The sequence below is a fragment of the Saccopteryx leptura genome, chromosome 1 (assembly GCF_036850995.1).
Source record: "Saccopteryx leptura isolate mSacLep1 chromosome 1, mSacLep1_pri_phased_curated, whole genome shotgun sequence".
Lineage (NCBI taxonomy): Eukaryota > Metazoa > Chordata > Mammalia > Chiroptera > Emballonuridae > Saccopteryx > Saccopteryx leptura.
Genome location: NC_089503.1, coordinates 385,071,074 through 385,098,844, shown reverse-complemented (window position 1 = coordinate 385,098,844; position 27,771 = coordinate 385,071,074). Strand labels below are relative to the sequence as shown.

At 43.9% G+C, this 27,771-nt stretch overlaps 1 protein-coding gene across 1 annotated transcript in view; it reads right to left on the bottom strand.

Moving 5' to 3' along the window:
- Positions 1-24,506, bottom strand: part of ILRUN (inflammation and lipid regulator with UBA-like and NBR1-like domains) — an 89,301-nt gene extending 64,795 nt beyond the window's left edge. The window contains exon 1 of the mRNA XM_066359610.1: positions 24,130-24,506. Coding sequence (XP_066215707.1) covers positions 24,130-24,287 — 158 coding nt within the window. The 5' untranslated portion in view covers positions 24,288-24,506. The remainder of the gene's footprint in view (positions 1-24,129) is intronic.
- Positions 24,507-27,771: the final 3,265 nt, after the last annotated feature.

The window sequence follows — 27,771 nt, the reverse complement described above, 5'->3', positions numbered from 1 at the left end:
GAAAATAATCAATGAACAACTAAACTGCCGCAATGACGGGTCAATGGTTCTCATCTCTCTCCCTTCCTGTCTCTAAAACAAAAAATGGGAACAGAATTAGAAAATTACCTTCTTGCAACCATTTATAAAATAAATGACTCAGGAAAAGATGGTTAATGAATACTAAAAAAAGGATGAAAGAAATATTGCTGGAGAAAATGATATTCTCCGCCTCTCACAGATTATTTATTAATAAATTAAAGGAGAAAAACCGGTGGACTTAATCAAATACTCTAATTTAACCTATGCCTCTGATGTGATACAATGGAAAACAAAGAATCAACTATGTATTGTTTCTAGCAAAAAAAAAGTTTAACTTGAATCTAATTGTGAGAAAACAATCACACTAATCAACACTATAGGATAATCTAGATAACAACTGGCCTGGACTCTTTGAAAATGTCAATGAATAAAACACCCAAATGACAAAGGTGAGGGAAATGTTTTAAATTCAAAACAGCTAAAGAGATATGACAACCAAACGTAACATGAGACACCTGAGAAGATGCTGGATTGGGGGGTGGGGGAGCCATAAAGGGGACTAGGAAATCCAGATATGGACTGTATATTGGACAGCACTATTATCTGCAAGCTAAACTCCCTGGGGATGACAATGACACTGCAGTTATGTAGGATGATGACCTCTGCATAAGGACCAATGGGGGAAATGTCTCAATGTCTACAATTGAGAACGCTCGTACATTACTGGTGGGAATGGAAAATGGTAGTTACTTTAGAAAACAGTTCGGCAGTTTCTTTAGAAATTAACCACCACTTTACCATGCAAAACAGCAACATATTCCTAGGTATCTATCCAAAAATATTAAAACACACATCCAAACAAAGTCTTGCAAGAGAATGTTCGCAGCAGTTTTATTCGTATAGCCAGGGAAGTAAAACAACCCAAATGTTCATCAACTAGTAAATGGTTAAACGAAATGTAGTCTATTCATACAGTGGAACACTACTCAGCAACAAAAATGAATATGGTGCTGATCCATGCTAAAACGTGGATGAGCCTCATAAATACTATGCTAAACGAAAGACACCGGATACAAAGACCACGTATTTGTGTCCAATGATATAAAAAGTAGAGAAAAGGCGATCATTTAGAGATAGGAAGAACAATTAGTGGTTGCCTGGGATTAGGGCTCAGAAGAGGAATTAACCATCAATAGGCAGATGAAATCTTACCAGAGTGATAAAAATATAAAATAGAGTATAATAATAGTTGCTCAGCTCTGTAAACTAAAAAATCATTCAGTTATCTATTTAAAATAGATTAATTTATGACAGTGTTTATCAACCACCGGTCTGCGGACTAGTCTACCAGAAATTTCGTGCTGGTTGTGAAAGAGTTAACCACCTTGATGCTGTATGAAGATTATAGACCCAGTGAGTTTAGTCAAATTCACTTATGCTCAGGGCGATTTCTGCCTTAGCGATCCCTGAAATCATTCTATTTTCATCACTCCCCAAATGTAAAAAGGTTGAAAACCACTGATTTATAATATGCACATTACAATTCAATAAAGGTACTTTAAAAAGAAAGCAAATGTAGCCTGACCAGGAGGTGGCACAGTGGATAGTGTCAACCTGGGACCCTGACGTCACCAGCTTAAGCGCAGGGTCACCATCTTGAGCATGGGATCGCAGACATGACCCCATGGTCGCTGGCTTGAGCAAAGGGTCACTCATTCTGCTGTAGCTCCCCTGCCCCCTGTCAAGGCACATATGAGAAAGGAGTCAATGAACAACTAAAGTGATGTAACTATGAGTTGATGCTTCTCATCTCTCTCTCTTCCTGTCTGTCTCAGTCTGGCCCTGGCTATCTCTCTCTCTCTCTCCCCTTCGCTAAAAATAAATAAATAAAGCTAATGTAGTAAAATGTCACACAGATACTCACTGTACTAGTCTTTCAACTGTTCTATAGCTTTGGAATACTTCCAAGATAAAACACTGGGAGAGGCCCTGGTGGGTTAGCTCAGTGGTAGAGCGTCGGCCTGGCGTGCAGGGGTCCCGGGTTCGATTCCCGGCCAAGGCACACAGGAGAAGCGCCCATCTGCTTCTCCACCCCTCCCCCTCTCCTTCCTCTCTGTCTCTCTCTTCCCCTCCCGCCGAGGCTCCATTGGAGCAAAAGATGGCCCGAGCGCTGGGGATGGCTCCTTGGCCTCTGCCTCAGGCGCTAGAGTAGCTCTGATTGAGGCAGAGCGATGCCCCAAGATGGGCAGAGCTTCGCCCCCTGGTGGGCATGCTGGGTGAATCCCGGTCGGGCGCATACAGGAGTTTGTCTAACTGCCTCCCCGTTTCCAACTTTGGAAAAATACAAAAAAACAAACAAACAAAAAACATTGGGAGATAGATCAGAATTAACTCTGCAAAACACCACCCCTCAAAAACATTAGCATTTCTAGTTTCAAATTACCTAAAGGAGATAAAGAATGTAGCACAACTCTGAGAGATTTAGGATAAAATAAAAGCACCTAGCACCAAATTTTATCCAAGGATATGATTAACAATTTTTTTCTCTACTTAGGTATTATCTTTCTAATTACCAAGTAATCCATAGTCATTATAGAAACTTTAGAAATTAATGTGAAAAGAAAAATTAAAGTAGAAAAAGAAAAGAAAAACCAAGAACAATTTTATCAGCCAGAGATAGCCATTTGTAACTTGTTCTTTATCCTTCAAGTAAAAGCAGATTCATTTTGATGAAGGAACACTATATATAATATTATCACAACTTGATCAATTATTAATTGCCATACTGAAATTTTATATCACAACCAAGCAATCACACAAATCACAACAAGAATACAAAGGCAGAGCCTGACCAGGCGGTGGCGCAGTGGATAGAGCGTCAGACTGGGACGCGGAGGACCCAAGTTGGAAACCCAGAGGTCGCTGGCTTGAGTGCAGGCTCGTCTGGTTTGAGCAAGGCTCACCAGCTTGAGCCCAAGGTCACTGGCTCGAGCAAGGGGTCACTCACTCTGCTGTAAATGCCCCCCCCCCCGTAAGGCACCTATGAGAAAGCAATCAATGAACAACTAAGGTGCCACAATGAAGAATTGATGCTTCTCATCTCTCTCCCTTCCTCTCTGTCCCTATTTGTCCCTCTCTCTGTCTCTGCCATCAAAAAATTACAGATGCAAATCTAATGCTCTTTCAGCTTCCAATTAAAAATTGCATCATTAGCCTCAGCTCTCTCCCCAAACCCTCCTAAATACGGCACTATTGGCTAAATGCTTTTGGCACTCCCCCCGCCCCCCCCCCCCCCCCCCGCACTGAAATCCTAAACCCACAATGGGATGGTATTAAGAGGTGGGCCTTTGGGATGAGTAGGTCATGAGGGGAGCCCTAATGAATGGGATTAGTGTCCTCCTAAGGGATACTACAGCGAGCGCCCTCAACCCTTTCCCATGTGAGGTTACAGGGAGAAGCAGGCATCTGTGCCCCAGGAACAGAGCCCTCACCAGACATCAAATCTGCTGGCACCTTGATCTTGGATTTCCCAGCCTCCAGATCTGTGAGAAGTAAGTTTTACTGTTTATAAACCACACTGTCTGTGGTATTTTTGTGACGGCAGCTCAAAAGAACTAAAATAAAAATTTAAAACATTCATAAATTCACAAGAACAAAGTGAACAAGTAAGGAAACAGCGTTTGGGGCTCTGGAAAGCAGACAAGTGATAAATGACAGCCAGCCTGTGCAAGCTGAGTACCCCTCAGTCAGCAGTGAGAAAGGCAGAGAAATGACCCAGATTAAAGTGAGGATCCCCGAAAGGTGCAGGATTAACACCACCACCTACCCTTCAAGTGAAGGGGAAGCTACAGATAAAAATAGGACAGGTTATGCATTTGCCGAAACCCAACAGACCTCAGATCCCCTAATATGGTCTAAACACTGCACAGCCCGGTGACTGCCCCACCCTGGAGGAAATAACTGTTACACCCTCAGTTAACAAACCCTACAGTCAGGCTCACAGCTTCCAATCCATTTTTTGTGTCCTACTCTTCTTTTTTTTTTTTTTTTAATTTTATCCATTCATTTCAGAGAGGAGAGAGAGAGGGAGAGAGAGGAGAGAGAGACAGAGAGAGAAGGTGGGGAGGAGCTGGAAGCACCAACTCCCACATGTGCCTTGACCAGGCAAGCCCAGGGCTTCGAACCGGCGACCTCAGCATTTCCAGGTCGACGCTTTATCCACTGCATCACCACAGGTCAGGCTGTGTCCTACTCTTAATACAGCAGTAGGTAGCCAAGAACCACCATATATTTAAGGTAAAGCACCTAACATGAAGAAATAGACCAAATCATGCCAATAAATAGAAATGCAACTTGAAGAAAAAAACACCCTAGTGATTTTCCAGAAAACTGAGAAAATAATCTGTCATAAGGTAAAAAGAGAAAAAGGACCAAACCAGAAGGTCCAATATCTGAAATACAGGAGGATCTAAGAAAAGAAAACAGAGAAATGAAGGGAAGAAATCAAAGAATTAATTCAAGAAATTTTCCAAAAACAAGGACAGGTTCCAGACTGAAAGAACTCCACAAAGCTGAGCACAATGCATGAAAATACATGCTTAAATGCATTCTCGTCAAATTTAAGGACACTGGGGACACAGTTAAAGTTATCAACGGCTTTCAGAGAGTGAAAAAAGGATTTATTCAAAGAACAAAGAATCAGAACAGCATCACATTTCAACATTTCCACTGGGGGAAAAAAGACAAAGAAGCAGTACCTTCAAAATCCTAAAAAAAAAAAATTCCAACCTTGAAACTGCTACCTAACCAAACCAAACTTAATAGATCAACTAAACATTAGAGTATAGCTTCAGAATACAAAAGTCTCAAATTTTATCTCCTCTGCACTATCAGGAAGTTTTAAAAAGTGGGGTCCAGGACACAGGGGTTCCAACAAAGGAGGGAAAGTGTGAAAGAAATCCCCAGTGTGCCCACAAACCTACAGCACAACCAGTCCAGATCATGGTAGGTCAAGTGACTTCTTCACAAAGATAAAACTGATAGGACACCTGAAGTGTCTGCACCTATTGAGAGATTCATAACTCGTAAGGAATTTGAGGATATCTTCGTAAAAAAAAAAATGTAAGAGACTAAGGAAACCAAAAATCAAGATTATTATTAAGCTGGGGTTGACAAAAGATTGTGCAGAAAAGGAAAATGAATCATAGCACACTAATGGCTCAAGTGTCACTAAACATGTAAAGAATTAAAACAACAAAAACACTGAAAACTGACAATCAAATTACAAATAATTAAAATGGGAGAATGGCAGATGGATGAGTGAAACTAATGATCAACAGGGTCAGGCATAGCTCTAAAACTTATTAATTTATCTAATCCTCAGATAAACACTGATACTGTCCTTATGTATGAGGAAATCAAAGCACAGAGACAGTAAATAACTTGCCAAAGGTCACACAAATAGTAGTAACAGAAGCTTTGACCTTTGCTCTTCCCCACCACACTGACTCACCCAGAACAAAATCCTCATCGCCCTGTTGGAAGTCAACAAGTAATAATTAAAACTGAAAAAAATCAAGAGAAAGGTAAAAACCCACAAACCAGTTGAAAGAACTGAAACAAAGTGCCTCCGGACAGTGAGACAGGAAAGAAGGGTCTAGAATCCTGATCTTTACACAAGTCCACAGTACTCCTTCACTCTTTAAACTACCTGCCTTTACAACACCATGAAAAGAAAATGTACTTCCTTTTAAAATCACTTTTTCAGTAAATATTAAAACTCGTAAGTCAACCATGGAAACCAGACATGCATACCAATACAGCATAGGAAAAAGTGCAAAAACAGGCATGTGTGTACGTGAGCACGCGCACACACACACCAAAACTCAAGGCATTATTAGCCTTGGGGCAGCAAAAGATTATGGAGAAAAGGAAAATGAGTCCAAGTACACTAATGGCTCAAGGGTCAATAAAGATTTAAATAGTACAACGTAAACAGTGAAAACTGACTTAACTAAATTACATAAGTCAAAATGAGAGATGGATGCCTGACCAGGCAGTGGCACAGTGGATAGAGCGTCAGACTGGGATGCCGAGGTCCCAGGTTCGAGACCCCGAGGTCACCAGCTTGAGCGCAGGCTCATCTGGTTTGAGCAAAAGCTCACCAGCTTGGACCCAAGGTTGCTGGCTCGAGCAAGGGGTTACTTGGTCTGCTTAAGGCCCGTGGTTAAGCCACATATGAGAAAGCAATCAATGAACAACTCAGGTGTTGCAATGCACAACGAAAAACTAATAATTGATGCTTCTCATCTCTCTGTTCCTGTCTGTCTATCCTTGTCTATCCCTCTCTCTGACTCTCTGTCTCTGAAAAAAAAAAGAGAGAGAGAGAGAGAGAGAGAAAGATGGACGAAGTTATCAGCTGCTAGTCTAGCTCTAAACCTTTTTGTATGCATTTGATACATGATAAAGATAGCAATATCAAATTATTGGAAATGTGAATTTCTCAATAAACAATGGAAAACTGACTAATCATCTGGAAAACATGTTAGATACTGACCTCCAACCCCACTGCCAAATAAATGTTACATAAAAGATTTATATGTAAATTATACAATCATAAAGAAAACTGAGGTAAATAATTACATGACAATTAGGTGGAAAAGCAGTAGATAAAGTGTCGACCTGGAATGCTGAGGTCTCTGGTTCAAAACCCTAGGCTTGTCTGGTCAAGGCACAAATGGGAGTTGATGCTTCCTGCTCCCCCCCCCCCCCCATTCTCTTCTCTAAAATGAATAAAGTCTTAAAAAAAATTCTATTCAAGAAACCAAAAGCAGCCTGACCGGGCAGTGGCACAGTGAATAGAGTGTCGGACTGGGATGTGGAAGACCCAGGTTCAAGACCACAAGGTCGCTAGAGCGAGGGCTCATCTAGTTTGAGCAAAAGCTCACCAGCTTCAGCCCAAGGTCGATGGCTCAAGCAAGGGGTTACTCGGTCTGCTGAAGGCCCGCAGTCAAGGCACGTATGAGAAAGCAATGAACAATTAAAGTGTCGCAATGTGCAACGAAAAACTAATGATTGATGCTTCTCATCTCTCTGTTCCTGTCTGTCTGTCCCTGTCTATCCCTCTCTCTGACTCTGTCTCTATTAGAAAAGAAAAGAAAAGAAACCAAAAGCAGAAAAAAACATTGCTGGATTCAATTCTGTAAAAATTCATAAAAAAGCACCCCTAGTTAAAAATCTTACAAACCAAAGGAAAAGACAAACTGGCAGAAAGGCAAGCATTTAATAAGAAACTTCCTTAATATGCAAAAAACTCGTAAAAATCAATGAAATAAAGAGTAACAATCCAATAGAGAGGAAAACACACAAGTCACAGAAAAATACAAATGGCTTCAATAAAACAGGGGGGAATACAAATAACCAACAAAGACACAAAGTAATCCAGCCTCATTCATAATTAAAGCAACACAAATTAATATGAATATATTTTTAATCCACTGGACCAGCAACAACATAGACACAGATCACTCTTGGCTAAAGAGTGAAGCAATACAACACTGATAGTAAAAATGAAAATTGGCGCAATACTTTTGGAGTTTGAGACTACCGATCAGAATTTAAATCGTCCATACACCTAACCCAAGCAATTCCACTTATAAGACTTTATCCTAAAGGGTACAAAGATAAGTGGACCAGAGCAGCTTTATAAAATAAAATAACCTGGGAACTGTCCATCCACAAGAAAGTGGTTCAATAAAATACAGCCAGCCACAATGGAATACAGTACATCCACTTAAAAAAAGGTGATGTCCACAGCACACTGTAAGGTTAAAAAAGCTAAGCTGAAGAGCTAACCAGAGAGCAGCATTTACGGTGTAACTCCATTTGTGTGTGTTTTCAAGTATGACAGGTGGAATTAAGACCTCTCTATACACAAGGTGGTCCATACACAGATCATGCTCTCCCAGTAGGAAACATACTGACAACTAAAGTGAATGGTGGGATCTGTGGCCTGACCTCAAGTCCACACCATAAAAACATATCAAAGACTGCTTTAAAGCATTGTGGAGGGAGGCCCACAACAAGGACGAACACTCGGATCTAAGGACATGTACCAGGGACCACTCTCAAGACAGCAAAGAGGGGCACAGACTCGGACTCCAGGCTGCTTACAATCTTGAGTCCTATTCTACTACTTATTACCCACGTGACTTTATTTTTTTTTTATTTAATTTATTGATTGATTTTTAGAGAGAGGAAGGAGGGAAGGGAGAGAGAGAAATACTGATTTGTTATTCCACTTATTTATACATTCATTTGTTGATCCTTGCATTAGGAATCGAACCCAGACCTTGACCTAACAGGACAACACTAACCATCTGAGCTACCTGGTCAGGGCCTCTTAACTTGAGGTAAGTTATTTAACCTTGCTGAGCCTCTTTCTCCTTTTCTATAAATCAGGATAACAGTATTTATTTCCTAGAAGCATTGTGAGCATTAACTCTTTCAGTAGTACGAAAGTTTACGTTCATGTACATCCTAATGCCTCCTGATCATCCAGAGTATGATTATAACAAAAATTTTTATTTTAAAAATGTATAGGCCCTGGCCGGTTAGCTCAGCGGTAGAGCGTCAGCCTGGTGTGCGGGGGACCCAGGTTCGATTCCCGGCCAGGGCACATAGGAGAAGTGCCCATTTGCTTCTCTACCCCCCTCCCCCTCCTTCCTCTCTGTCTCTCTCTTCCCCTCCCGCAGCCAAGGCTCCATTGGAGCAAAGATGGCCCGGGCGCTGGGGATGGCTCCTTGGTGCCTCAGGCGCTAGAGTGGCTCTGGTCGCAACATGGCGACACCCAGGATGGGCAGAGCATTGCCCCCTGGTGGGCAGAGCATCGCCCCATGGTGGGCGTGCCGGGTGGATCCTGGTCGGGCGCATGCGGGAGTCTGTCTGACTGTCTCTCCCTGTTTCCAGCTTCAGAAAAATGAAAGAAAAAAAACCCACACTACTCAAAAGGTAAAATTATATTAAATGTAATCATTTAAAACAGTACTGGGAAGGCCCTGGCTGGTTTGCTCAGTGGTTAGAGCATTGGCCCAGCATACAGACATCCCGGGTTGGATCCCCAGTCAGTGCACACAGGAGAAGTGGCCATCTCCTTCTTTTCTCCTTCCTCTCCCCCTTCTGCAGACAACTGCTCAACTGGTGCCAGCATCAGCTGGGGCGCTGAAGATAGCCTCGCTGGTCTGAGCGCTGGTCTCAGGGGATGAGGAGAGCTCGGCGGATTCGAGCACTGGCCCCAGACAAATTCGCCAGGGGGATCCTGGTCAGGGTGCAGGCGGAAGTCTATCTCCCGTCCTCTCACTTAAAAAAAAAAAGTGCTGGAAAATATAGTAAATACTCAACTTTTGTAAAGCAAATGGGCATTAAAATACACACACGGGCGCACGCACACACGTGTTAGACTATAGATCAAAAGGTTAAAACTGTTTATCTTTCAGTCCTATGAGTATGGCTTATTTTTGTTTTCTTTTTGCTAACTGGTACTTTTTAACTAAACTAGTTTATTTTAAGTTGTATTATGACATAAATTTTATTGTAGATATTACTTTTAAATATTTTAAAAGGCAGCCATTCCCAGTTATATAGTAACTGTATGCAAACTCTCCCTCAGCCAGTTATTTCTACTCCTTCCAAACCTGTTATCAAAATATTTAAAAAAATTTAAAGAGTAAAATTTACTTTAGAAAATACATGCTTAAACAGGAGTAGTCAACCTTTTTATACCTACCGCCCATTTTTATATCTCTGTTAGTAGTAAAATTTTCTAACCGCTCACCAGTTCCACAGTAATGGTGATTTATAAAGTAGGGGAAGTCACTTTACTTTATAAAATTTATAAAGCAGAGTTACAGCAAGTTAAAGCATATAATAATAATTACTTACCAAGTACTTTATGTCGGATTTTCGCTGTTTGGCAGAATAAATCTTTATAAAACAACTTACTATAGTTAAATCTATCTATTTATACTTTGGTTGCTCCACTACCGCCCACCATGAGTTGGAATGCCCACTAGTGGGCGGTAAGGACCAGGTTGACTACCACTGGCTTATGACAAAGCACTTCAGAAAGACATTGTGTTTCATTCAATCATTAGTAGGCTGTTGCTCCATAACAGGCTGTGAAACACGTTATAGACCCAGGGGGCACACTGTCCATTTTTTAAAATGAGTCCTGGCCCTGGCTGGAGTCTCAATAAATAGAGTGTCAGCCGGCATATGGACATCTCGGGTTTGATTCCTGGTCAGGGCACACAGGAGATGTGACCATCTGTTCCCCCCTCTTCCCCTCCTGCAGCCAGTGGCTCGAATGGTTCGAGTGTGGGCCCAGGCGCTGAAAACAGCGCCAATGGAGTGTATCAACCTCAGGCACTAAAAATAGCTCATTAGTATAGCATTGGCCCAAGATGGGATTGACAGGTGGACTCCAGTCAGGGAGCATGCAGGTGTCTACCTATCTCCTCTCCTCTCCCCTAAAAAAAAAAAAAAAAAAAAGTCCTTCAGTAAATCCAATGGGGCTGCATTCCATATTTGGAATAAACTGCTCTCACTCCCAAGACATACTAACTTTGGGAAATCATTAGAAAAACCACTTACAAAATTAATTACCCTTCCAACAAGTGAAAAATGTGTATGTTTCATCTGCACAAGTGATTTAATAAGTTAAACCTCTTCACTGAGTTTCAGTCTCATATTTTGGGTCCATAAAAAGTTCAACTTAGCCTGACCAGGTGGTGGCACAATGGATAGAGCATCGGACTGGATGCAGAAGACCCAGGTTCGAGACCCCGAGGTCGCCAGCTGAGTGCGGGCTCATCTGGTTTGAGCAAAGCTCACCAGGACCTAAGGTCACTGGCTCGAGCAAGGGATTACTTGGTCTGCTGAAGGCTCACGGTCAAGGCACATATGAGAAAGCAATCACTGAACGACTAAGATGTCGCAATAAAAAACTGATGATTGATGCTTCTCATCTCTCTCCATTCCTGCCTGTCTGTCCCTATCTGTCCCTCTCTCTGACTCTCTCTCTGTCTCTGAAAAATAATTTTTTTTTAAAAGTTCAACTTAACAAACTTTGCTCTTAATACAGCAAAACAAAGTCTTATTAATATGTAATTACTAAATGGCAGCCTGTTGTTTTAAAGTGAAGGAATTCTCCTGTATTTGAAGAGACCAAAGTCCACCAGAGCATTGTTAATTATAAAAACACCTATTTGATCAGCCTATCCAAGTACCTTGATGACTAATTTCCCTTCTCACTGAAGCAAAGGAGATACAAAGGCCATGGTACCCACTATTCTGAATAGGAAAAACTATTACAAACATCCGACTTACACATAACTCATACTTATGAACAGAACACCATAAAGGCTACTGGTAATCAACTGCAGTTGGACATCAGTGAAAATGATACCAGAGTTACTCGACTCCCACAGCAAAGAACTAACCAATTAAGACCTTATGGAACTAGAGCAGCAGATGATAACATTTAAGGAAGAAAAAAGAAACCTAGAGACTCCAGAACCAAAAAAGTTTTCTACAAGAGTCAGCTGATGCTTTTCATCTCACTGAAGCAGGAACGGCAAAGTCAGAGGAGCAAGATTCTGACAGAGAGGTTCACCCAAGTTTATTTTACCACACAGTTACCAAAGGTCTGAGATGCCAAAGGGCCTTGCAGGATGAGAAAAAGAAAAGCTTTAAAGCCTCCCTTGATGCCTACTTCAAGAAACTGGTTCCAGAGGCAGAAGCAAACCCTGACCTTCTAAACCAGTCCCATCCTCTGCAACAAGTCCATCATATTCTGCATCAACTGAGATTGTTTAAGGCTATACTTGAAAATGTTTAAGTATTTATATACACAAAAAAGGTAAAAATAAATACTATGTTAAGACAAACATCTACCAGTACGTTGCATTTAATAGGTAAATATGCCTGTTCCAACTTACATATAAATTCAACCTAAGAACAAACCTATAGAACCTATCTCATTCTTAACCCGGGACTGCCTGTATTCAAACTGCAATACAATTGTATTGTTGTTAAAATATAACTATATATATATAATCTTGTATATGCATAGAAAATGTATATGTGTGTATAAATATATGCAGATTTTTTTTCTGAAGTTGGAAATGGGGAGGCAGTCAGACAGACTCCCGCATGCGCCCGACCGGAATCCACCCAGCATGCCCACTAGGGGGCGATGCTCTGCCCATCTGGGCCGTTGCTCTGTTGCAACCAGAGCCATTCTGATGCCCGAGGCAGAGGCCATAGAGCCATCCTCAGCTCCCGGGCCAACTTTGCTCCAATGGAGCCTTGGCTGTAGGAGGAGAAGAGAGCGACAGAGAGGAAGGAGAGGGGGAGGGGTAGAGAAGCAGATGGGCGCCTCTACTGTGTGCCCTGGCTGGAAATCGAACCCAGGACTCCTGCATGCCAGGCCGACGCTCTACCACTGAGCCAACCAGCCAGGGCTATGCAGAATTTGATATAGAAAATTTCTAAAAGATACAGAACAAATATAGTAGTAGTGGCTATATCTGGAAAGGAGAGGAGAATTTTGCTTTTCACTTTTAGTCCAGAAATTGCAAATTAGTGACCCAAGGACCACATCCTACCTACAGCTATGCCTTATTGTGGCCCACACAGTGTTTTTAAAATATTTGAGTTAGCCCTGGCCAGTTGGCTCAGCGGTAGAGTGTCAGCCTGGCGTGCGGGGGACCCGGGTTGATTCCCGGCCAGGGCACATAGGAGAAGCGCACATTTGCTTCTCCACCCCCCCCCCTCCTTCCTCTCTGTCTCTCTCTTCCCCTCCCGCAGCCAAAGCTCCATTGGAGCAGTGATGGCCCGGGGGCTGGGGATGGCTCCTTGGCCTCTGCCCCAGGCGCTAGAGTGGCTCTGGTCGCGGCAGAGCGACGCCCCAGAGGGGCAGAGCATCGCCCCCTGGTAGGCGGAGCTTCGCCCCTGGTGGGCGTGCCGGGTGGATCCCTGTCGGGAGCATGAGGGAGTCTGTCTGTCTCTCCCCGTTTCCAGCTTCAGTTTAAAAAATAAAATAAAATAAAAAATATTTGAGTTAGTTGCCAAAATTTGACAATCAGGAAATTTTCCCATAAAAATCTGATTTCTGGTTCTTGGGGGGGGAAAAACTAAGAACCCTGGGTCCCTATTCTAGCAGGGCAACATTTAAGGCAAGAATCAGGCATTCTCTTAATAAAAGGCAAGTGCTTACCAGCTCACACACACTCCAATTGCTTGTATTCCCCTACTGGCAACTACAGGCATTTTAGTTTGTAGCTCGTTTAGAACCTTCTAAACTATTTGAACTTTCTATGTGTTTATATTACTCTTTAAAGTTTTTCAGTGAAACACACTGGCAATGATCCAAAAGAACTTTAGAAAGCTTACAAAATATTATTCTTCATTCACATTTAAATAACCGGTGCCTAATTTTTCTAAATAATAAATTCTCTCACGAACTAAATTACAAAGAATATTCAGTACAAGAAAATATGCCTATACAGGTAGATATATAAAGTGAGACCAATCTTTAGAGGGATCCAATTGCTTCCAGAAACAATATTCTTATTGCTACTTAAATTTTAATTTGCTTTCAAGTCATGTAGCAAACTACTATAGCAAGCAATGTAGCAAGTCATGGAGAACTATTAGCAACATTTAAATGCCTAAATTAAACCTATAGACAAAAAAAGCCGAAAAGGAGCTCCGTTTGTAGGGCTGTGTTTCTTTTAACACTGGGTTTCAGTAGGACCAGAAAAATGAAGCCTTTACTCCCATCGACCTTCATTCATTACTTCAACAAATATTTGCTAAGCATCTATGTATATACAAAATATTGCATCAGATGTTTAGGGAGAAGCAACACCATTAAGGAGGCATTTTTCCCCCTCATGGGGTGAGTATTGCATATCATAGATGTTATAAAAAGCAATAGGATTTCATGAGACATAAAGAGAAGACAGAACAGCATTCTGGGTAGAAGAAAGTTTAAAAATGAGAAAGCAAAAGTATGTGTGAGAAATGTGCAGCACACCAGTCTGAATGGAGCACAGAAAGAGTAGGAATCAAACACAAAGCTATAACAGAAGGGTAGAGGCAGATCAGTGGGAATCAATCGTTATCTGGCCCTGAATGGCAAGCTCAAGCTCTCTGCTCTCTGGGACACATACCATTTAAGGTTTTGGAGAAAAGCGAGGCCCAGATCAAAGTTGTCACTTAGAAAGATTGACCTGGTAGTGGTATGTCCACAAAATGGACTAAGAAGGAAGAAAGCCAGGTGTAGAAAACCAACTTGAGACTATTCCAATGCTACCTGTTTGAGTGGTAATACGATCTACAAACAGTGGTGGCAGGAGGAATGGAAAAAAGAAACTGTTGGGAGGTGCACTGCAAAGTGGAAATGAACTGGGTTTGGCAAGTGATCTGGGGTGTCCAGGAAAGAGAGGGTGCTGGAAATAACTTAGTTGAAGCCTCATGTTTGGGGGACCACTGGAGCTATTAATAGAACAAGAAAAGTCAAAAAGAAAAGCTTGGTTAAGGATGGGGAAAAAGACAAATTGACCTTTTAAATACATTTGATTTTGGGTCCCTAACAGACATCTTTAAGTTTTCCTCCCCATCAGAAAATCTTGCACTTTCCTTTTTTAAGATTTTATTTACTGATTTTAAAGAAAGAAAAAGGCAGGGGGACGAGTGGGAAGCATCAGCTCATCATAGTTGCTTCTCGTATGTGTCTTCATCGGGCAAGCCCAGGGTTTTGAACCAGTGACCTCAGCATTCCAGGTCGAAACTTTATCCAATCCACCACAGGTCAGGCAGAAAATCTTGGACTCTTTTCTGGCCCAATTTCTAGTGATGGCCAAAGAGAATGAAATACATATTTAATAAAGTGAAGAATAAACAGTGCAGAGTCCATGAGAACCAGTCCTAGAGCATAATAACATGACCAAAATTAATCTCCATAGCATGAACTTGGACTCCTTCCTCACAACCATACACAAAAACTAACTCAAAATGGATCAGTGACCTAAATATAAGAATAAAACCCATTAAACTCTTAGAAGAAAACAGAGGTAAATCTTAAGGACTTTGCACTAGCGATGATTAGATATAATACCAAAAGCACAAGCAACAACAAAAAATTAGATAAACTGGACCACATCAAAATTAAAAACATTTGTGCATCAAGGGACATTATCAAGGAAATATAATAGAATGAGAGAAAATATATGCAAATCATATTATCTGATAAGAGTCTAGTATCCAAAATATATAAAAAACCCTTCCAACCTAACAACAAAACAACCAATCCAATTAAAAAACAGGCAAAGGACTTGAATAGACAGTTCTCCAAAGATATACAAATGGCCAACAAGCATATGGTTACCATTGGTAACCAGAAAAATGCAAATCAAATTTACAATGAGGCACCATTCTATACCCACTAAAATAACTATAATTAAAAAAAGAAAAATAAATGTTGGCAAGGTTGTGGAAAAACTAGCACAGACCCTCATACACAGCTAGGGGGAAATGTAAAACGATTCAGCCACTGTGAAGTTAAACTTAGAATTACCGTACAACCAATCCACTCAACTGTTAGGCTGTGCCCAAAAAAACAGAAAACAGGTACTCAAAGAAGTATGTGCATACACATATTCATAGCAGCACTATGCACAAAAGCCAAAAGATGGAAAACAGCTTAAATGTTCACAAACAAATGAATGGACAAATTATAGTAAAACCATACACTGAAATATTGTTCACCAATAAAAAGAAATGAGCTGACCAGGTGGTGGCACAGTAGATAGAGCGTCAGATTGGGATGCAAAGGACCCAGGTTCGAGACCCTGAGGTCATCAGCTTGAGCGCAGGCCCATCTGGTTTGAGCATAGCTCACCAGCTTGGACCCAAGGTCGCTGGCTTGAGCAAGGGGTCACTCGGTCTGCTGAAGGCCCCACAGTCAAGGCATATATGAGAAAGCAATCAATGAACAACTAAGGTGTCGCAACGAAAAACTAATAATTGATGCTTCTCATCTCTCTCCGTTCCTGTCTGTCTGTCCCTACCTATCCCTCTCTCTGACTCTCTGTCTCTGTATTTAAAAAAAGAAAAAGAAAAAAGGAATGAAGTAGTGATATACCCTAGCTGAACTCTGAAGGAGGCCAAACACAGAAGGACAAGTATCATCTGGTTCTATTTACTGCATTTGTACGAAATAACCAGAATAGGTGTATCCATAGAGAACGCATTCACATTAGTGGTTGCCAGGGGTGCAACTGCTTAACGGGTCCCAGGTTTCCTTTGGGGTGATGAAGAATGTTCTGGCTAGACAGAGATCGTAGTTGCACAACACTGTGAAGACAGGAAATGCCACTGAACTGTTCACTTTACCATGGTTAAAGTTTGTTATATTAATTTCACCTCAATTTTTTTAAAAAATTGACAACATTCCTGAGTAGATAAAAAAGCTATGGAACCTATATACAATGGAATATTACTTGGCCATAAAAAGAATGCAATATTACCATTTGCGACAACATGGATGGACCTGGAGAGTACATGCTAAGTGAAGTAGATGAGTCATCCTGAAGTTGCTGGTTCAATGCCCATCAGGGCATATACACAAACAGATCCATGTTCCTGTCTCCCTCCCTCTCCCCCTTCCTTTCTCACTAAAATCAATCAATCAATCAATCAATTAGAAGTATTTTAGGCCCTGGCCAGTTGGCTCCGTGGTAGAGCTTCAGCTCGCATGTGGATATGTTCGGTTCAAGTCCCAATCAGGGCACACAGGAGAAGTGACCATGTTCTTCTCCACCTCCCTTCCCCTTCCCCTTTCTCCCCCCCCATAGCCATGATTCAAGGGAGTTGGCACCCTGCACTGAGGATGGCCCCAGGGCCTCCACCTCAGGTGCTAAAAATAGCTGTTGCCAAGCGAGCAAGGTAGGAAGGTGGAGGGATGGGCACAGCATCACCCCACAGGGGGCTTGCTGAGTAGATACCTGTAAGGGCACGTGAGGTTCTCTGTCCCTCTGACTCCCCTCCTCTCACTTAAATAAATTTTAAAAACAAATAAATAAATAAAATATCATTTAAAAATAAAAATCGAATATTCCAATCCAGAAATAAAAATAAGCTCCAGGCCCTGGCCGGTTGGCTCAGTGGTAGAGCGTCGGCCTAGCGTGCGGAGGACCCGGGTTCGATTCCCGGCCAGGGCACACAGGAGAAGCGCCCATTTGCTTCTCCACCCCTCCGCCGCACTTTCCTCTCTGTCTCTCTCTTCCCCTCCCGCAGCCAAGGCTCCATTGGAGCAAAGATGGCCCGGGCGCTGGGGATGGCTCTGTGGCCTCTGCCCCAGGCGCTAGAGTGGCTCTGGTCGCAATATGGCGACGCCCAGGATGGGCAGAGCATCGCCCCCTGGTGGGCAGAGCGTCGCCCCATGGTGGGCGTGCCGGGTGGATCCCGGTCGGGCGCATGCGGAAGTCTGACTGTCTCTCCCCGTTTCCAGCTTCAGAAAAATGAAAAAAAAAAAAAAAAAAGAACCAAAAAAATAAAAAATAAAAATAAGCTCCATGTCTTGTCACTCGTGATCCTACTAGCTACATTCTAGTCAAGCCAGAGATGGCCCTGTTCCACCTGCTCCTTCCTTCCTAGCTTTCCACCAATTTAAAACCCCCAACCATTTCAAAGCTTAACTTCTAAGAAGGCAACTAGCCCTAGCAAGTACTCAATCTCTGAACCACTGGCTGTCTTTGATTTAGCCTAGTCTTACCTATTCTGATACTTTACTCATTTAATTCAGCATTAACATATGAATGTTGTCTTATTATCCTGGTACTTTTCTCTGATAGTTTCAGGCATATTCTTTTCTTATAGAGAGCAAATTAAGACAGAGGCTCTGCCCTGCTTTTTATTACACTATCTGTTGGGGTCTATCCAAAATACAACTGTTTAAATATTGTCTGGTTGGTAGTTTTTGCTGTTGTGAGCTAGACACATTTGGTGGGGTTTAGGGGGGAAGTGGGCAGATGAGAAGTGGTAAAGAAACACCTCTCCCAGTCCTCGCTGTAGTGGAGGCTGGTTCTTCTGGATTGATATATGTAATCAGAAAAGCAAGCGCCACTGGAACAGGGCAGTAGACTTCCTGCAGGACAACAATGTACTTTTTTACTGTGTTCCTTTAAAACTAACATTACTGTCTGCTCTATCTGTAAACTATTTTATGTTATATCCAGAGTCCTAATTTGTGTGAACCAGTCAAAAAAAGACCAAGAAAAAGGTGAAAAAGAAGAATGTCCAAAGCAAGAACTCCCAACCTTAAAAATGCAATAGAGTGCACAACACCTATCACTGAGTGTTATAAAATCCTTCCCTACCCTCTTCCTAAAACTGCTGCTTGGCACACATTTTTAAAGAAAACCAATTTTGTTTTGTTTTGTTTTTGTTTTGTGTGACAGACAGAAAGGGAGAGAGAGATGAAAAGCATCAATTCTTTGTTGCAGCTCCTTAGTTAGTTGTTCATTGATTGCATTCTCATATGTGCCTTGACTGGAGGGCTACAGCAGAGCGAGTGACCTCTTGCACAAGCCAGTGACCTGGGATCATGTCTATGATCCCACACTCAAGCCAGCAACCCCGCGCTCAAGCCGGATGAGCCCACGCTCAAGCCAGCAACCCCCAGATTTTGAACCTGGGTCCTCAGTGTCCCAGTCTGACGCTCTATCCACTGCACCACTGCCTGGTCAAGCTAAAGAAAACCAATATTAATATCAAGTTTTATCTGTCATAAAGGAACTTCTAGATTCATATATGTAACCCAAAGAGTGAATGAGAAACTCATGCAGGTGACTGAGAAATCGATTAAGACAAGGCAGGGGAGGCACTATGAGATCAGATAAGAGGAACAACTGATTTTCACACCTAGATTCTGATTTCACTTCATTGCACAGAGGCTGTAACTTTTTTTTTTTGTTCTGTCATCTCTGACAATGCTGAGGTAGTCAATAGGACACTGTTTTACAAAAATGTTTTCCCAAGTTACTTTTCTAGACATTATGTGTTTCATCCATGATGGGCGTGTATATGTAACATTCCAAAAAATACACGCTGCTTCCTGAAGATACCTGCAGGCACCAACCCGGGATGTTCCATCACCAAGACTGCACAGCCCTCACCTAATGCACAGGAGGGAGAGAAACAGCCAATGCTGCCTATATGCTACTGAAATAGATTTTACTTATGCCTAAACTGAGAATTAAGGCCAGTAGTAACTCCTAAGCTACTGTCTTCTAAAAATCTAGAAATATTATTTGCCTCTTGTCATTAAGTACAAAAGTACAACTCACTTTAAAAACATAAGAGACAAATTACTTTGAAGGCTGGAAGTATATTTAAAATCTTACCTAACAATAAACTGTACACTTAAAATTGGTTTAGGCCCTGGCCGGTTGGCTCAGCGGTAGAGCGTCGGCCTGGCGTGCCGGGGACCCGGGTTCGATTCCTGGCCAGGGCACACAGGAGAAGCGCCCGTTTGCTTCTCCACCCCCCCCCCCTTCCTCTCTGTCTCTCTCTTTCCCTCCCGCAGCCGAGGCTCCATTGGAGCAAAAGATGACCCGGGCGCTGGGGATGGCTCCTTGGCCTCTGCCCCAGGCTCTAGAGTGGCTCTGGTTGCGGCAGAGCGATGCCCCAGAGGGGCAGAGCATCGCCCCTGGTGGGCATGCCAGGTGGATCCCGGTCAGGCGCATGCCGGAGTCTGTCTGACTGTCTCTCCCCGTTTCCAGCTTCAGAAAAATACAAAAAAAAAAAATAATAAAAAATAAAATAAAATTAGTGTAAAGGGGTGCGCCTGACCAAGTGGTGGCACAGTGGATGAAGTGTCAGCCTAGGATGTTGGGGATCCAGGTTCAAAACCCTAGGTCGCCGGTCACTGGCTTGAGTGCAAGCTCATCTGGCTTGAGCAAAGGCTTACCAGCTTGAGCACAGGGTCGCTGGCTTGAGAGTGGGATCACAGATGCGACCCCATGGTCGCTGGTTTGAAGCGCAAAGTCGCTAGTTTGAAGCCCAAAGTCACTGGCTTAAGCAAGGGGTCACTGGCTCAATTGGAGGCCCCTCTGCCTCATCATCAAGCCATATATGAGAAGCAATCAACGAATAACTAAGGAGCCACAATTATAAGTTGATGCTTCTCATCTCTCTCCCTTCCTGTCTGTCCCGCTCTCTCTCTCTCTTAAAAATAAAAAGGATAGGCCCTGGCCGGTTGGCTCAGTGGTAGAGCATCGGCCTGGCGTGCATGGGTTCCCGGGTTCGATTCCCGGCCAGGGCACACAGGAGAGGCGCCCATCTGCTTCTCCACACCTCCCCCTCTCCTTCCTCTCTGTCTCTCTCTTCCCCTCCCGCAGCCAAGGCTCCATTGGAGCAAAGATGGCCCGGGCGCTGGGGATGGCTCTATGGCCTCTGCCTCAGGCGCTGGAATGGCTCTGATTGCGACAGAACAACGCCCCAGATGGGCAGAGCATCGCCCCCTGGTGGGCGTGCCGGGTGGATCCCAATCAGGCGCATGCGGGAGTCGGTCTGACTGCCTCCCAATTTCCAACTTCAGAAAAATACAAAAAAAAAAAGCATAAAGGGTTGAAATTGTTTATTGAATAGAAACTTTATGATTCCTTAAAAGTAGTACTCATTACATATTCTTCATCTCTAAGGTGGACATAAACTAATGAAAAAAGCTTAAACTGTAGTAAGAGAGATTTGACATAATTCTAGCTACAAAAGTAATTAAAAACTGTAATACAGTATCATGCAAATCTCTGTCCCCAGTAAACTAAGAATAAGCTATCTTGGAAGGGTTATATGCAATTCTGCAGGAAAAACTGAAATGAACTATAGAATCTCTTAAACCAACTTCCAGTTTTAGAATTCTAAGTTCTATATTCACAGCCCAACAGTGTCTAGGCGAGACATTCCAGCTATTGAAAAATATACTAATCTACAATTTGGCATCAGATATTGAGTTTTTTCACCATACCATTTACTCACTTTATGTATTCACTTGGGAACTGAAAATTGACTACTTTTGTTAGAGGCAATTACACTCATTTCCAGCAGCAGCTCAAATATAAACACTACAAAATGCTTAAACTGAAACGATACTTGGTTCTAAATTAGATAAATAAAAATATCTACATAATGCACACCCAACCTAAAGCTAAGAAAGAAAAGAAAAGAAACCCTGTGTTTACAGGGTAGAAAATTTACAAGGATTCCATTAAAGTAAATTTTTCAACAGCTTTTTAGAAAGTTAAGACAAAAAATTCTTACTTTGGAGAAAAAAAAAGTCCAACTTATTTTAGAAGATTTGTGGCCTTCATTTCAAAATAGTAATTTTTAACTTACTGCTTCATTTTTTAACAGTCATCAGACAACTGAATGGTGATTATGCTATACAACCAGAAACAGGCACTTATGAAGTCACGAGAAGGTTCATTATCTTAAATTCAACAGGTTAACCACAGCAGTTTGAGATTTTGCCAACCTGTACTAGGCCATCTCAACAGGTTCCAAAGTTAGACATTAAATGACACTTAAAAACAATATATCTGAACTCTAGAGATTTACTTAAAAACACAAATATTTGACCAAGTATGCATCCATGCACATATTTAACTATATTTTATTTTATGATGGGTATTTGTTTAAAACAAGACTCACAAGACAAATTTAGCCAGGTCAGCACAGGAATCAAAACACAAGGATTAGATTATGGAACTAACCTTTTTCATTAGGAAAGAATAAGTGTTACTACTTTCATTCACAAATGATTTTTCATTTTATAATTTAAAAAAGCCATGATCTCTACACCCAAAAAATAAGGTAACATAGCTTAAAGCTGAATGGTCACTTAATTGCCTGGATTCCTAAAAAGCTATTGACTTCTAACTGCTTTAAAACCAGAATACATTTTTTTAATGGCTCACCCCTTTGTTTACAAAAGTATCACACTTTATTCTACAGAGAGATAACTATAGAATATATGCTACTCAGAATATATGCTATTCTGTCTTTGAGCTTAATTTTTATAAAAACTCAAATAAAATTTTATAGCGCAACTGTAATTTTTAAGTTATTTTTTTCTTGTCCACACTGGGCCTCCTCTTTCACACCTGAAAACAATCTTAGTCGTTAAAATACACACACACACATCACACACATAAAATTCATTACACTAGTTTCATAGCCAATAATAACTGTACTGATAAATACTCTAAAAAACTAAAAACTTATTAGGGCAGAGTTTAAATTGTACAACTCACAAGGGGTTGGGGAGGAATAAAGACCCTCCCCAAAGAAACTGGCAACAACAATATGCCAAGTTTCCTATGCTGACCTGGTATAAAAAAGGAAGAAAAAGAGCTGGGGTGGGAAAGAAGGTAGGCAAAACACCCACCTTCCTCACGGCAGCTTTATTTCTAAAATTCACCAGTGTAACACCTCTTCTCAGTGTGTTCAATAATCCCTGTCACTCTCTTAGACACCACGGGCTGGTGTTCAGAAAAGTATCGTAGGTTCCAGTCCCTGCTTGACTGAGATCATCCTGGACATAAAAGATACAAGTGGTGATCACAAATGCTTCCTTGATTTTAAAGACTATCTCCTGCATTCAATGTCTCTGAGTTTTCTAAACATCTAGAAATTTAATCCCACTCTTGCTATAACAATCAACTTTAGAGACAAAATAATAGGACCCACCAATGATGTGGCCCAGAAAACAATTTTTTCACACATCACTTTTGGTGCAGTCACAGCTACAAGGCTTCCACTAGTAAAACGAGCATCATTCGGGATAGGACTGGATGAGGAACCGGATAAAGACCAGGCTTACAGGCTCTTTTTCTGTCATCGCCTGCGGCACTCAGTGGGCATGGAATCGAGCGGAGGCTAGTTGTAAAAGTGATGCCAAGAAAAACAAGATTCCACCCGTCTGGGGACTGCCCAACAGAGAGAGAGCAAAGGGCATTCCTCCCATGGCCTTTTGACCAAAGATAGATCTGAGTTGCTTTACCTGAAGTCTTTCCAAAGGAAGTCGAATGGTCTCCCCTTTCCCACTCACCCTAAGCGAACCCAAGAAGCCCTCCTCTGAGAACCAAGAGGAAGCCTTGCTTATCAAAGACAGCAAGTGCTATATGTCCAAAGCCAAGGAACCCTCCTTCAAGACTAAATGCCATGGTCTTCTGCCCCAATTTCCAGTCTTCTAGGAGAGACTCCAAGCTCCAAACACTTGTTTCCCAAACCTAGGTCAAGTTCTCCGTCTTTCCCAAACATCTACCCACTCAGCTGTCTGTCGGATCGACCCCTCTCCGTCCTGGCATTCCCGAGCAGAGGGCCCTAGTTCCCCCCAGAAGGTCTCCTTCCCCGGATACCCCCCCGCCCTTCCCTCCCAAGGTTTTTCCCCAGACCCTGCCCCACGCCTAACACTCCCAGGTCCCCACTAGCCAATCCTGGAGGATGCCACCCCTCCCGGGTCCGACTCCTCGGAAAGTCCTCACCAGTCCTCCCGCACAATGTTCCTCCCTGTTCCTACCAGTCCAGCATGGACGGACACGGACACACAGACACACAGACACACACACACACACACGTCCTCTCAGCTCCGCGCTCCCAAGTTTTTCCCGTGCCCCAGCTCCCTACATGGCACCTAATTAATACTCCCTCCGGAGTTTCCCTTCGACCCCGTCCTCCTCGGCCCCGAACTCCGCTCCCCAAATTCAGATTTCCTGCGCCTTCCCCTCGGAGCCCGCCGCACAGCCCTCTTCCTCCCAGGTCTACTCCAGGGCTCCGGACTCCCGGCTCCGTCCGCCGTCCCCACGTCCCCCGACACCGCGCAGACCCCGAGCCCCGGCCCCCACCCCCCGGCTCGGCCCCCGGGGCTCCCCCTCGCGCTCTCCCCGCCCCGGGAAGAGGATGCCCCTCGGTGCCCGCCCGGCCCGTCCCGTCCCGTCCCCTCGGCGCCCGAGGCCGCGGCCAGCGCCGTCGCGGCCGGCTCACCAGTTGGTCATGTCCAGGAAGAAGGCGCAGCCGGCCGGGTTGAGCTGGAAGCCGAGCAGCCGCTGGAACTCGGAGATAAGCACGTCCTTGTCGGTGGTGCCCAGACAGCTGAACTTCTGCATCAGCTCGGGGTCCAGGTCCACGTCCATGCCCTCCATGTCTGGGGCCGGGACAGCCGCTTCCCCGCCTCCGCCTCTTCACAACCCACCGAGCTGCCGCCGCGCCGCGCCGCCGGGCCCGGGGACCAGGAGGGGGCCCGCTGCTAGCTGGCGCCGCGACCCCGCTCCTCCGAGGTAGGCCCCGGGCCTCTCACCGCCTCATAGGGGTAAACTCGCTCAGCCACTCGCGCGCGCGCGCGCGCGCTGCCCCCCCTCCCACCCCCCCCACGCCGCGCCGCGCCGCGCCGCCGCCTCCGCCGCCGCCGCCGAAGCCGAAGCCGCCTCACACTTCGCCGCCGCCTCCACCTCCTCCCGCGCCGCGCCCACTGCGCACGCGTCGCCTGCCTCGGCCCCGCCCCTTCCTCTCCCGTAGGCCCGCCCCTCAGTTGCGTCACAACCCCGTGACGTCCCCCGCGTGACCTCACCGCGGGGAAGCGAGGGGGCGGCAAGTGAGAAGTAGGAAAAGCACCACCCCGCGGCGGGAGGGGGAGCGGTGACTCCTGGCTTGACCTTCGTCTCGCCCCGCCCTGACCCTCAAGGGGCGGAGTTAAAAGCCCGGGACTCGGAGAGAAACTTCCGGATCTTCGTCTAGGACAGCTCCACCATTTTGCAGGTGATGAAACTCTTGCAAAAAGTCCCGGGAAAAGTAGAGGCTATGGCAAGGTCAAGAATCAGAGCGTCGTACCCCGAGACCCAGCCCTCCCAGCCAGGGTTTTGCCCTTCGCGCTGAAAGGACTTGTTTGCATGAGTTTACAGAGCTGCTTTCCCCGAGGAATTCTGCTGTAAATCCTTGGGTTTCCCGGGCCCCCTCGGTAGTGATTGCTTATAGTTTAAACGTGCTGTTCGTGTTATGCAACGGTCGTAGCTAACATGGGAAAGTAAAGGAGGCCTTGACCCAAACGTCAATCTCGGGGTCCAAATGAACACCACACATCATCGGTCAAGATCAGCCCTCTCAAAGTTTAAGTCAGGAGAATTTGAACATGCCTTGGTCTGTTTTTAAAATAGAGGGCAGGGTTACTATATATATAATATATATATATATATTATATATATGGTACACCTACGTGGTCAAGGCCCTGGTTCAAGATCAGAGAAAGTTAGCATAGGGACCATCCTGTCTACCCCTTTACATGATTTTATTCGAGAAGTGCTTTTAAACACTATTGGTCTCACACTGCTGCATTCAAAGTGGAAAAAGATGAGTAGGAAATGGTTTCCTGCCTTCAAGTAGCTCCCTATTTAACAAATAACGAAAGTGAGACCAGAAAGCTTATATGCCTTGTCCAAAAACACAGCAGCAAAATTAGAACCCAGCTTTCAGATTCCTAATGGGTGTCTTTTCAACAGCTGACAGAACTAGAATAAGTGACTGGTAACCTCTAAGGTGCTGGGTTTTGGAAAGGCAGAGCGTTCTACCTCCTATCCCACTCCCAAATAAAGGTTAGTAAAACATGATAGTTCTAAAAACCTGGGTCCTGGGTTCGCACACAATTTGGGATTCAAATTCTCATTCTGCCAAGTATTGGTAAACATAGAACTTGGACAGGTAAGATTTCACGAGGATTAAATGAGGTAAGACTATATGAGCTCAGTACAGTGCCTGCTCCATAAGAAGCACTGAAGAAATGGTAACTTTGTGGCTTAAACATGAGGGGACTGGTTTAGACAGACACAAGGAGGCAGAGATTACTTCTTCCTTTAGCCCCTCTTCTACTTTCTGGACCTGTATTAGTATATGAAAGACATGTCCTTTCTCTTTTCCTAATAAAGGACTGCCCTTTCTCTAGTGATTTCCCCTCCTCTCCAATGTGAATATCTTATGGGAAACACACCTTACATTAATAATACTTACAAACTCATACTATACTGTAGTTACAAACATTCTGTAAGAAACTGTTCTTGGGGCCTCTGAGGTCTGTGTGGAAGCTTAGATCATTGTCAAGATCTAAATCTTGAGCAGTCACAATGTTGGAATATTTCACATATTAAGGAAAGTTCAGTCTCCCTCAAAAGTGAGTACATGTTGTCCTAATCTATGGGTGATGGAATGGGGACACAGAAAGATTTTTTTTTTTTTTTTGTATTTTTCTGAAGTTGGAAACGGGGAGGCAGTCAAACAGACTCCTGCATGCGCCTGACCAGGTTCCACCCGGCACGCCCACCAGGGGGCGATGCTCTGCCCATCTGGGGCATTGCTCTGTTGCAACCAGAGCCATTCTAGAGCCTGAGGCAGAGGCCACGGAGCCATCCTCAGCGCTCGGGCCAACTTTGCTCCAATAGAGCCTTGGCTGCGGGAGGGGAAGAGAGAGACAGAGAGGAAGGAGAGGGGGAGGGGTGGAGAAGCAGATGGGCGCTTCTCCTGTGTGCCCTGGCCGGGAATTGAACCCGGGACTCCTGCACACCAGGCCGACACTCTACCACTGAGCCAACCAGCCGGGGCCGAAAGATTTTTAAATCACAATATTAGAACTATAAGGAGCTAAGACTGTCTAGTCCAACTTCCCCATTTTATAAGTGAAATTGAAGCCAGAGAATGGAATTGATGCACCCAAGATACCACAGCTAGTAAGGAATCTCTGAACTTCTCGTCTAGCTCTCCACCCACTACATACCCTGCTAGAATTCCCTTTATACTTAAAGTGCAATTTGGACTTACATACAAAATAATCAGAAATTTTGACTCATGAATGGATTTGATGCTAGACCATAGACTTTCTAGGAAGTGTTTCAACTTGCAACATCCATGGATTAAAGTTGTGTTGACCAAAAATCCAAAAGAAAATGTCATTGGAACCCCATTAAAATAGTGACCCAAGAAAAACTGAAAACTCTTGGCTACATATTAGGCTCTTAGCTCATGCCTGAACAGCTCACATAATGCAGAGAGAACCTTGCAAATAAGAAACCCAAGGCCCTGGCCGGTCGGCTCAGTGGTAGAGCGTTGGCCCGGCGTGCAGGAGTCCCAGGTTCGATTCCGGGCCAGGGCACACAGGAGAAGCGCCCATCTGCTTCTCCACCCCTCCCCCTCTCCTCCCTCTCTGTCTCTCTCTTCCCCTCCCGCAGCCAAGGCCCCATTGGAGCAAAGTTGGCCTGGGCACTGAGGATGGCTCTGTGGCCTCTGCCTCAGGTGCTAGAATGGCTCTGGTTGTGACAGAGCGAAGCGCCAGGGGGCAGAGCATCGCCCCCTGGTGGGCGTGCCGGGTGGATCCCGGTCCGGCGTATGCGGGAGTCTTATCTGACTGCCTCCCCGTTTCTGGCTTCGGAAAAATACAAAAAAAAAAAAAGAGAGAGAGAGACCCAAATGGTTCAGAACTACAGTTCACTCTAGGAGTTGTCACAAAGGAGTACAACTACTACTCAAGTGAATTCTGAAACTTTCTGGGGACATTTTTTAGTTCTCATGATATTGGTGTGGTACCTAGGCTGCTAATTCCCAGTGGTGCTAAACATCTGCAATGCTTGGGACAGTCATGCACAATAA